The sequence below is a fragment of the Benincasa hispida genome, unplaced genomic scaffold, assembly GCF_009727055.1.
Source record: "Benincasa hispida cultivar B227 unplaced genomic scaffold, ASM972705v1 Contig711, whole genome shotgun sequence".
NCBI lineage: Eukaryota > Viridiplantae > Streptophyta > Magnoliopsida > Cucurbitales > Cucurbitaceae > Benincasa > Benincasa hispida.
In genome coordinates this window covers 15,501-26,888 of record NW_024065055.1, presented here as the reverse complement: position 1 = coordinate 26,888, position 11,388 = coordinate 15,501, and the positions used below count along the sequence as shown (strand labels likewise).

The 11,388-nt window shown below is 35.1% G+C and overlaps 2 protein-coding genes across 2 annotated transcripts in view; one reads left to right on the top strand and one right to left on the bottom strand.

Moving 5' to 3' along the window:
- Positions 1–10,035, top strand: part of LOC120069961 (UPF0603 protein At1g54780, chloroplastic) — an 11,055-nt gene extending 1,020 nt beyond the window's left edge. The window contains exon 2 of the mRNA XM_039021806.1: positions 9,766–10,035. Coding sequence (XP_038877734.1) covers positions 9,766–10,035 — 270 coding nt within the window. The remainder of the gene's footprint in view (positions 1–9,765) is intronic.
- A 40-nt stretch (positions 10,036–10,075) lies between these two features.
- Positions 10,076–11,388, bottom strand: part of LOC120069964 (GDSL esterase/lipase At1g54790-like) — a 14,385-nt gene continuing 13,072 nt past the window's right edge. Inside the window, exons 4-5 of the mRNA XM_039021808.1 lie at positions 10,833–11,103; positions 10,076–10,738 (exon numbers count right to left, since the gene is read on the bottom strand). Of these exons, the coding sequence (XP_038877736.1) occupies positions 10,470–10,738; positions 10,833–11,103 (540 nt within the window). The 3' untranslated portion in view covers positions 10,076–10,469. The remainder of the gene's footprint in view (positions 10,739–10,832; positions 11,104–11,388) is intronic.

The window sequence follows — 11,388 nt, the reverse complement described above, 5'->3', positions numbered from 1 at the left end:
TTAAAATCATAATGATATATAATCCCACGTTTCGAAACTCCAAAGCTTTAATCCTTCAACCATATGTTATTAAACTTTCTCTTAAATACAAATTACTATATAATATGCAAATGTTCAACTTTTTTAAGATCGCATATGTACTACATGCTTGTTTTGTAGTTTTAAAAAACCAAAAAAAGTTAGCCCTGTATACTTCAAAATAAACTTTTTCTAAATCAATAAAAATTGTCACGACCATTTAATAAAAGACCAAAACATTGTTTAGGGATCCCTAAAACTTTTAATTTTTTTTTTTTTAAAAAAAGCAAACTTTAAAAGAAGTAACTTAATTAATTCTCATTTAGACATTCTCAAGTATCTTGAAACATGATACCAAGTTGTGAAGCGTTCTTTCAACTAGTCCATCGACACTTGAAGGGATATGAATTGATTCATCCTATAGTATGAAGCATTGGGATTACTGATTTTATTTACACATACTCGAAAGAGAACATTGTTGACGGTCTAATCTCCTTGTGTTCCATCACCTAGGGCAAAAATAAATTTCCTTAATTTAAAAAAATAATTTTAATATCCATTAAAGCTATAATATTTTTTCGGTTTATTAATGTAACTGAATCTTAATTACAATTATCAAATTCTCCTAAATTAATATTTCCTTTATTTTGGAATCTCATCAAAATTAAAATTTTATAAAAACAATAAGAGAAATTTTCGCAGATAAGAAAATGTCAAACTATTTACAGAAATAGTAAAAAAAAAAAAAAAAACATTGGTAGACATTGATAGACGTTCTACCAACCTCTAACAATGATGGACTTATATAGTTTCTTATAAATTGATAGTATCAATGGGTAGACTTTCTATCAGCTTTCTATCATAAACATTATAGACTTCTACAGCGTTCTATCAGGATAGACTTGTATCAGTTTTTATCACTAATAGACATTAAATAGACTTGTACCAATAAACAATGGTTCTATCACAACTATACATTTAAATTGCTAATTATGTTTAAATATTTTCTTTTATTTTTCAATTTTTGAAAAAACCCCTCAAATAAATATGTATCAGATACTATAAATATTTTTCCTCTTTTTTAAATATAACAAATATATTAAATATGAATGAATACTTCAAATTTTCTTTCAACTAAATTGATTCCTAATTGTGGTATTTGATGCAAGGCGGACCTTATGAATCTACAGATCATAATCTCTAATAATCCAAGAATAATTAAGTTTTAAAACTCTTTTAATTAAATCAATCTTCATTCATTACTTTAGTGCCTCTCCATTTATAGACCTATTAATTGCTACTTATTATGTACTGGTGCACAAGTTGTGTCCACGGATATAATCATTACATTGCAAGTCGATTTTTTTTCTTTGAGTTCTTAGGGGAATACAATTGGGTTAAATATCCGTTTTACCCCGCTATTAATTACATCTTGCCACCTTAAATACCACGGGATACCCTAATGAATAATATGTTTAGAATCCAATTCATAAGCCAAGTCTCTCTTTGATTAGTGAGAGGATTGGAACCTAATTTGTTTCAAGTCCGAATCATCATTTAAGAGAAACTAACTCATCTACTACCCTATATTGAAGGATTTAATTTCATCTAGATGAAATTATGTTCTTAGCTTCCCTATTTTTTGGTCAAGTCTCTAAAATTGCTTAGACTTATTGAATCAGATACTGGGTCATTCTCACTTCGTTGCAAACAAAAGGACGAGCCTTACAGGCCAATAGTTCATAACTACTGCATATTTGATGCCCTAGTTTATTGTATTTACTCTCTCATCACTCACCATTGTATATATATTTGTATATTACGTAAATCCCACTTAGATTTTTCAGTCCAAGGGGAGTTTGTTGGTATTGTATGTCCTAAAAATTCACAGTTTGTAATGTTAAATATTTTCTATTACAAATAAATATGTTAGTTGACGTTTATTCAATAAAATTGTTGTTGAATATGTAAATTGCAACTTGTAAAGAACTTAAATCCAATAAACTAAAGAATCCATGGACTATTATATGAATACTTGAACTTTATGTGATGACATAAAGATGGATCAAGTTTCGAGTAAAATAGCCCAAAAACGGTCTATAGTATATGAATAATACTTAGGTGCCATTATTTCTGGTAACACTATCAGATGTGGCCCACTCTGTTAGTTTATTACGATCCTGTGTAAAGTGCTACAAACGAAGTGATCCTGATTTGTTAATTATGTTAGTGACATGATGAGCGGCGGGCATCCTAAAATGCAATTGAGTTTGTATAAGATCGGACCAAAAAATTAAATCACTCTTTCTTATAATGTTGGTTTACTATTTAAGACTCGACTGTTTTTAAATTTGATGACTAGGTTAAACTCAACCTAATCTTGAGCTAACTATTGAATTTCGATTTATTTGGATTCATCCTTAGATTGCATAGGTGAAGGTTGGCTCAACAGCCGCTGGCTCATAAACCCTCCAATTTCAGGGATAAGACCGGGTAGTTAACTAAGGACCATAGGGTGGCCAAGAAAGGAATTTACACCCTACTCCGATTTAAAGAATAGTAGAGGAGATTTGTTCTCTGAAGTTACAAATCCAGGTCTGGAACAAAGGGACCCCACCCTCTCATTTGGCCCGAGAGGACTTCGATTTTAGTGATTGGGCAACAAACCCAATTGTTCATTAGAGGATTTAGTGGAATAAGAAAACAAGATCCTGTAATTTTGGGGTTTCGGACTTTGGGAAATCGATGTCGTTAACTCAACCCCAAAATTGAAACAAAAATTATTTTATTTTCATCGATTCTAAACTTATACCACAAACGAGCAAAGTGGTTAAGATCGGGTCGAATCCATGAGCAGAGTTAGACTGTTGAATCAATCTAGGGGCGAATTATGAATTCCAAAAAAAAAAAAAAAAGATTTTGATTGTTTAGTTGATGGAGGGAAATTTAATTAAAAAAACAAAAGAGCGAAGCAAGTACAGAAAAAAAAGAAAAGGTTTTGAATGCAAAAATCTAGCGGAAAAATCCTTGGAATTAGTTTTTGTATGCCTTTATTTTCTAATCCTTAGTACTAGGTTATTTTTTCAATTATAGTAAACCCCTCGACCTATTAGAATTCTAATAGCCCCAATTAGCCAATTTTTGATAAAAATTTAAATCAGCCTTTAATTTCAGTTTTAAAAAACTTTTTCCTTCTTAGCGACGCCCAAGTTAAAACTGAAAAGCATTAAGAAACAGGTTCAATTATCTGAGGACATTCAACAAGCCGCAAAGCATATCTTGTTCCATGATTTTATTTCGGGAAATGTTTATTAGGACCCACAGAAACTGGCTAGAAAAAAGTCTAAGATCTCAACACAGCGATCCAATATTTGACAAATTAATCGATCCATAATACATTAGGCTAGAAACGATTCTGCAAACATTGAAATTCAACAAATCAAATTTTGTCAGAAAAATTTATTGAATTCAATTAAAAATAAACAAATCCCCCAAAGGGTTCACAATTATTGAATTAAAACAAATCTTGTTGGCCTTCAAGAATTTAAGGCATACCAAACATCCCTAGAAAAATTAATTTTAGCCTCTAAAAGGCATATTTCAGACTACAAATGATAAATAAATAATAAAAAAAAGTAAGAATCGAGGCTAACTATACCAATAATGCTCAACAATTTGACTCAATCACTCAAAAAACTGGACAAAAACTCTCAAATTTCTCTTAAATTTGGGTTTATTTCTCGATATGGAGTTAGTGGCTGCCTTCAAACTGGACCCCAAGGGTCCTATTTATAATATCCTCGCAGTGTTCGTAAAAGTATGGTTAAGCGTTTTGCAATGCTTGTTCGCGTCGTCGTGCCCTTGGTTCTCGGTTTAAATGTTTTGCAGCGTTTGCGACGCTACGCTTGTCTTCTCAACGTCAAGCTTTAGCGTCCAGGGGGCGTTTGGCAACGATGGCGTGGTGCTCAAATCTGGAAGGCGTCGCGACGCTTTGGGTAGTGTTGCGGACACTGCCTTGTTCCTTAAAGCTACTGCATTTCAGTTGTCGAAATTGAGCAAATTGGAACTTAGGCTTGAGATTGCAGCGTTTGACGCGTTTGCGCGCAGGGGCAAAATCGTCCTTTTCAACTCAACTTGATTTAGTGCGTTTAGACTCCAGTTTTTCCTGCCTCTTTTGGCGTCGAATTCTAGTCTTTTCACGTGCGGCTCCATTATGGCTAATTCTCTTTACAAAATAAGAAATAGGATCCAAAAAATTATGCAAAATATAGGAAGTTAAGGAACTATAAATTTATGCTCTTTTGGAGAGCTACACAAACACCCCCAACTTAAGACTTGATCGTCTCAAGGCAAGATAAAATCAGTAAGTCACGGATTTCATTAGAAAAATGATTCATTCTATTTAACGAATCCTTTCTCCAATTCTCAACAGGACTATTAGGGCGCATAAAATCAATCAAACCAAATTAATCACTCGATTGAAACTTTTTATTAAAAAGGTTATTTTCAATCAAAAACCCACGTACAAACGATAGAAAACTAAGATACATATTTTTTTTTTGTTTAATCGTAAAGTGCTTTGAAAAAGGTCTTATGCCATCTCCTAAATCCCACTCTTCCCTCTATTCTGGCTCGGTCATCAGCTAAGAGGAATCATTACTGATATTGATAATCAAAGAGTAACACTATCGAGGAATACCCAGAAACTCACGCACAACAAAACATAAAAAGACATTTATTTTAACCTAGAGGGCTAGCTTTCCACACTCACCGTTGGGGAACCTATCACTCTTTCTCGCAGGTCCTAACAGAAACACAATTAGAAGGTTAGCTCTTTTCACCTTATGCCATGCCCACACATCCAACACTGTATATATATATTTTTCTTTTTTTTTTTTCAGCACCGAGAAAGAAATCTAGTATATTTCTCTTATTTATTATTTATTTATTTACACACACTAGGCTTATTATTATTATTATTTTCACTATCTTAGTTTATTCTCAGACATTCAAAAGTTACTCCCAAAGCCAATAGGGGGGTCTTTTGAGTGGTGACAATGAAAATCCGAGATAAGAATAATCTGTTTCTAATATTTTAAAGGATTTAAAACCAAAAAAAAAACTCAACTTAGGTTTCATTTTACATTGGATCTCATTGAAAAAAATTTGTTTATGAAAAGCTCAAAATTATGAAAAATACCCTTTTATAACAGGCAAACCCATCGACGTGCGTCATCAATAAGGTCATTGAAAGGAAATAGCAAAACAGAGGAACAACAAAAATAGGCACACCTATGACATCAATTAATAATTTTTAATCTTCAACATTGTTCGCCCACCCCCAACTTAAAAATTATGTATTTGTCCTCAATGCTAAGGACAAAAAGAGAAAGGGAAAAAAAAAAAGGAGGAACAAAAAAACCTCCCCTTGGATTTTAGGCTTGGACATAATCATCTTATACCTCAAGAGGTCAAAATTTGCACATTCTCCTATAAAAAGGGTAAATTAGTCAACACGATATTTTAAATAAAAAGGAAAAATTATAGAAAAAAGCAAAATAGAAACTCCTTGGTTGCCTCTAGGTAGCGCAATGTTTAACGTCTTTTGCTAGCATTTCTTGGTGATTACGGGGCTCCAAGTGATTTGGCAGGTGCGAGCCAATAGGAAAGCTTGCACTAATACAAATTGACTTCTCCTTCATTGAAAATTTTTTAAAGCAGTGCCGCATTTTACTTTTTGAATTCCTCCCAGTTTTCGACCTTTGATTTCCCACAGCACCATAGGAAAAGAAAATCAATTACTCAAAGGGACCAAACGCCATTTTAGATTTTAGGTTTACCGAGCATAAGTGAATAGATCGGAGGAATTGTCTAGAGTAACACTTTTCTGCCTGACCCGAAAATCTTCTTTCTCAAAAGGGCCATCTATTCATGAATTAAGCTTTGATTTTTCTTGATCGACACAATGTAAAACATAAAATAAAACGATGACCCCCCAAGAAAAGCCGGGAGCCGAATGAAGAGTCTGGGCAGCCTGGCGAACGGACGTGAGCTACGAGGCTTGCAACGGGCTAAGAAAATATGGCTGGAAATTGAATAGTTAAAATTAAAACATATGTGGCTTAAAAGTGCATATCCTCAACAAATCTTGTAGCTCCTAGCAATCTCTTCTCGACCGGCTTGGACCAAGTTCATATTACACCGTTTTGGACGGCCTAAATATGTATAAATGCTTGTTGATCTTCGATCAATAAGTGGCCACCACCTGTGCTTTAAATGAGACAAGCTTAAAAGGCAAAATTGTTTCCAATAAAGTGTTTTGAATGCGGTCCTGTTAAGCGCAAAGAGAGCATTCGTCAGAGGCGCGTGCTCCAATCTTTTCCCTAGATGGGTTTCCCATCTTTTTGAGGATTATTTTTTAACCTCTCGATTTGATATTTCAGCTTTCGTTCGTTCTTAGAGAGTAATACGGAGTGGCAACACGATGTGTACTCCGTATTTCCTCATGAAGTGCCTGATGCTCGGTTGCAAAAGTGAGGTTACCCTGGTCACTGATTATTAGCACGAGGTATACCAAATCTTTAGAACCAAACAAATTAGGCTCTTAAGAAAACCTAAAACCACAACAACATTATTAGTCCTAGTGGGGATTGCCTCAAAACCCACAATCGAAATATAGTCAACTACTTAACCAAGAATGTATTAAAAGTGAAATAAAGAAGGAAAAGGACCATGAAATCCATAGCCCATACAATAAAAAATCATAACACATACAAGATAGAATGTAATGGGAATCTCATTCCTCCTAGACAAGGATCGCTGACCTCTGACAAAACTCTCACAAGGATTTACAAAATGCAAAAAAATAGTCGACGAAACAAAGAATTTTCCAAAATCAACCCACTATCTAAGACCTTCATAGTTGTTTCTCCTAGGTACTAAAAAATGCCCTCCACAAAAAGCCATTTCATGATAGAAGGTTGAGCACCTGATCAAACTCCTCATTTGGGACACATCTTCTTAATGATTTTGGTCAGAACAAATCTTGCAAAGGATATGGTGGTTCCCAGAACAAAAGTATTTAATCATTTTTCAATTTGGCCCTCTTAAACTAGGCATAGCATAAAGGGAACTTTACCTATTACTAGGAAATTTAACCATGTTCTTTCCATTACCATGGAGTGGCGTGTTGTTCGATATGGAACAAGAATTCTTTGGAAAGTTCGTCACGTAGGGGGTACAAAGGTCTCTTCTGTACTATCCTACTCAAATGCGTCAGTACCAAAGTTTTCTTACAACCCTTTCTGTCTTTGATTGAATCAAATTGAGATTTCTTGGAGAAGTAGCATCCAACAGACCAATCGGGGTTTGATATCTTTCTTGGTTCATTTAGGTACCTTGGAGGAGCAGTGTGCGTCATCAGTTCAAATATAGTGACAGGGAAATACCGAAGGATGTAAGATGCGACAAATTTATTCCTAAAGCAAAAACAATGGCAAAAAATTCTTTTTCAGTTAGGTGTTAATTAATCTTGATCTGGGTTTAGGGTCTTGATGCAAATGCATATTGACCTGGCCTCTTTTCCTGTCGACCCTTTGTCCTATCACCGCCTCCCCACAGCTAGATTGCTCGCATCACACATTGCATCTCAAACGACACCATCCCACCTTGAAGGTTGCAAAATTATTGGTAGGGTCAGCCTTCTCCTAAGGTGTCGAAAGCCTCTTTTCACACTTTTTTGAAAAAACTCAAAGGAACATCCCTTCTACGATAAATCGATTAGAGGCAGATGCCAAACTTCGAAAAAATCCTTGAAGAACTGCCGTTTAAAAGCCATGCAGCTTCCAAGGAAGAACAAATTCTCTAACACAATGTTGGATAGGGAGTTAGCAATTGAAGGATCTGCTTTATCGAAGAGCTCTTCCATGAGCGTTGTACAGTTTGATTAATTAACTTTAGTCTGTTCGGTCGCCGTCCAATTTCACACGTGACCGAAATACAACAATATAAATTCAACGCATAGTTATGCAAACATAAACAGTAATTATCGGATGCGTTTTTGGAAAATGTTAATAATTATCCCTTGCATTTGAAGAATTTTAATTTTCATCTTATGAACAAGAACATAACAAGAATGAGGTACCCTGAAATGTTATAAGCATTACACTATCTAAACTCGCAAATTTTTTCACAATACCAGATAATGAAGACAGTCTTCAAAACTTATTAACCAGTTAACCTACATATTCGTCCACAACGGCGAAAATCACCTCCACCCGATCGTCAAATTAGTATAAGTGCTAATGTAAACAAGACACAAGCACTATAATAACAAAGAACTCAAACTCTCGACTACAATAAAAAGTGTAGGAATCGACAATTTAATTTAAGTTCACTACCAGAATAAAATTATGCAATGTTTTTAAAATAACCCCTAAAATGTTCATTACCTTCCGGATAATTATTTTTAAAATAATGTTAGAGAAGATAGGGCTAACCCAAAAGTTTGAATCAATTGAAAGTGTAGTGTGATTTCTAATAATATTGAATTGGGGTTGAATTTGGTAGAGGGAGAAGAAGCACGGAGTCGGGTGTAGCGGCAAACATCAAGCAGTTCCAAAAGAAAAGTCAAAATAGATAGCAGAGAACCCCAGAATTTGCTTTGGTGAAAAAAAGCTTTGTCTTTTTTTTCATCGCATAGGCAAAATTTTTATGCTTAGGAATACGCATTCAGCTTCACTAGGTGTTAAGGAAGCCTACATGATCCGATATAGGCATCTGAAATGATCGTTGTAGAAAAGAGAAGAAAGTGTGGTAAAACCTTTTGAAAATCCAATCGTAGTGTCAAAACCTCCAATTTGGAAATAAGACGAAATTCACACAAACCTTCAAAACGAATCATTATAAAGGAAAGCTATGGGAATTTTCAAATTTGTCTGCAAATCTTAGAAATCTTTATGAAACAGGGACAAACCAGGAAAGTTACATATAATTAATTCTGAACATATAATTACTTTTATTTCAATAGTACAGTAACAGCCCAAATTAAACACGACACTAAATACTTTTGTTCTGTTTAACACAAAACTGTTTTACTGTGTAGGGACTAAATTAGGAAAACCTAGATCTCAATCTTGGACAAAAGGGAGATATGTACGAACTCTTGATATGAATTAATTAAAACTGGTGCATGTAGACAAAGCGATGGATTTGAGTAATGTTTGATTCATTATGTGGTTTTGGAGCGTTGTGATATCCACTTGTGGAAGTGATGCAACAACAAAGGCTAGTGTGTCTTGCACCAGTCAGAAAGACGGAGCCTTATGGGTGGGCCTGCCTTATAATCCAAAGCAGTTGGAGAAACTATTCTTTGAATGCCCCGCAGTGACAGAGAATCTTCCACGGTAAACTAAACTACCACTTCTGTCAACTTATTTCACTCTTTCCACTGTTCATCGTCATGATAAAACTCCCACCTAAAGCTGTATTGCAATCTTTATCAGCACTCTTCAGCAATAATTTCATTGCTACCTTCTTGTTAAACCTTTAAATTGTAACTCCATTTACATAGTGACGTACGTACTCTTATCCACTCGTTATCTTAATTGTAACTTTCAAATTGATGTGTATGTGTTGATGTGACGATCTTGTATCCTATCGAATGTCAATATCCTTCTCAGCTAGTAGTTGTGAACTATGCTAGTACTTGTTACTTTATTTTTTTTTTTCAAACTGCAACTGACTAAGATTGTTACTTATGTGACTGCAGTCTTAGCTACTGATGAAAAATATAATGAAGCCATATATAGCAGTGCTAAGCGGTTAGTTGCTGCCATTGATGGCCTTCCAGATCCGGGTGGTCCTTCATTTAAGGATAATAAGCGCGAATCAAACTTCAAAACAAGGGAAGAGACGGAGGAGAAACGAGGACAGTTTACTCTTGTAGTTGGAGGTTTGTTAGTCATAGCCTTTGTTGTTCCTATGGCTCAGTATTATGCTTATGTATCCAAGAAGTAACAGAAACATGCAAGAGGCAGATCTTCCCATCTATTTCTTACTCATTCAAATGTATAACATTGATGTTGTACAAAGAGGATCACTACGAGATGACTTGCAAGAAACGTGTTATAAAACAAGAGTTTGAGTTATTCCTATGGCTCAGTATCATGTTCATTCCCTATCACGTTTAATTTAAAAAAGATTTTATCCACCCTTAAGTCAACTTTTCAGAATTTCAAGACTAAGAGAGAAATAGAGACTGTACCTCTCTATGAAGTCGAAGAATTGTTTAAAATTCTTGTAATTTCTTATTTAGTTACACAATAAACAGTGTCTAAACATAAATGCATTGTTGGTCAGATCTTTATTCCAATTCCCAAATGAATGCTTACATTTAGACATATTAGGATGGTAAAGATATGATGGAGATGAAATTTATGTAATCAAGGAAGCTAGAACTTGAGTTTGAGAAGGAAAGGCATTTGGTCTGAGAAGGGTGGATCAGAATATTTTCCAGTGAGTATTTGTGATGACACATACTGATTTGCAGCCTCTGTATAATGAATTCCATCCCAATTGATGTACTCCGAGCTATCGTCGCACCCTTTCGCTGTGACTAACGTCCCATTCAACATCTTTGTTTGTCCACAGACGATTCGACTGTCATAGTTGAGTGGTGGGCCTCCACAGCCACAGCAAGCCATAATAGGTTGTTCAAAACCTGCCAGTAACCAATGCAGAAAGTCAGATTTTTCCTTACATGATTAACAGTGAATGAGGCCAAAATATGTACAGAAACACTGTAAGATGCTGACCGAATCGGGAATAATTGGCAATGAGATTGGATTTTATCGTGTAGATATCGACATATGTGACATTCCCATCTGTGTATTGTTCCTGCAGTTTTTTGCAAAGAGCAAGGAGCTGTAGATTGAAGAGCTTAGCTGCTTGGTTGTGAGAACTAACGCACCCAAATTCATCCAGCTTTGATGGGTCGGTTCCGAATGTAGCAACATTCTGAGCCAGGCATCCCAGAGGGCCAGTGTTGTGAATCCAAAAATTCCTAGCCCCTTGGTCGTACAGTCTCTGAAATTTAGGCAAATGCAATGGCTTCACAACCATGAAATCATTTCATGTGGCCTATAGTAATGAACAGAGCTTTCTTCCTCTCCCCGTCCAGTTCTCTCAAGTTTTAATATTTTGTTAACCCCCAATCATCAATACTTATAAAAGAATGGGTAAAAAGGGAATATTACCTAAGATAGTGGATGGAGGAAAAGAATATTTAGGTGAAAAAGATGCATAACCGTGAAATGGACTCATAACCGTTTGGGAAGGATGGGGTCCACCCTTTGGGATTAAATAGCAAGG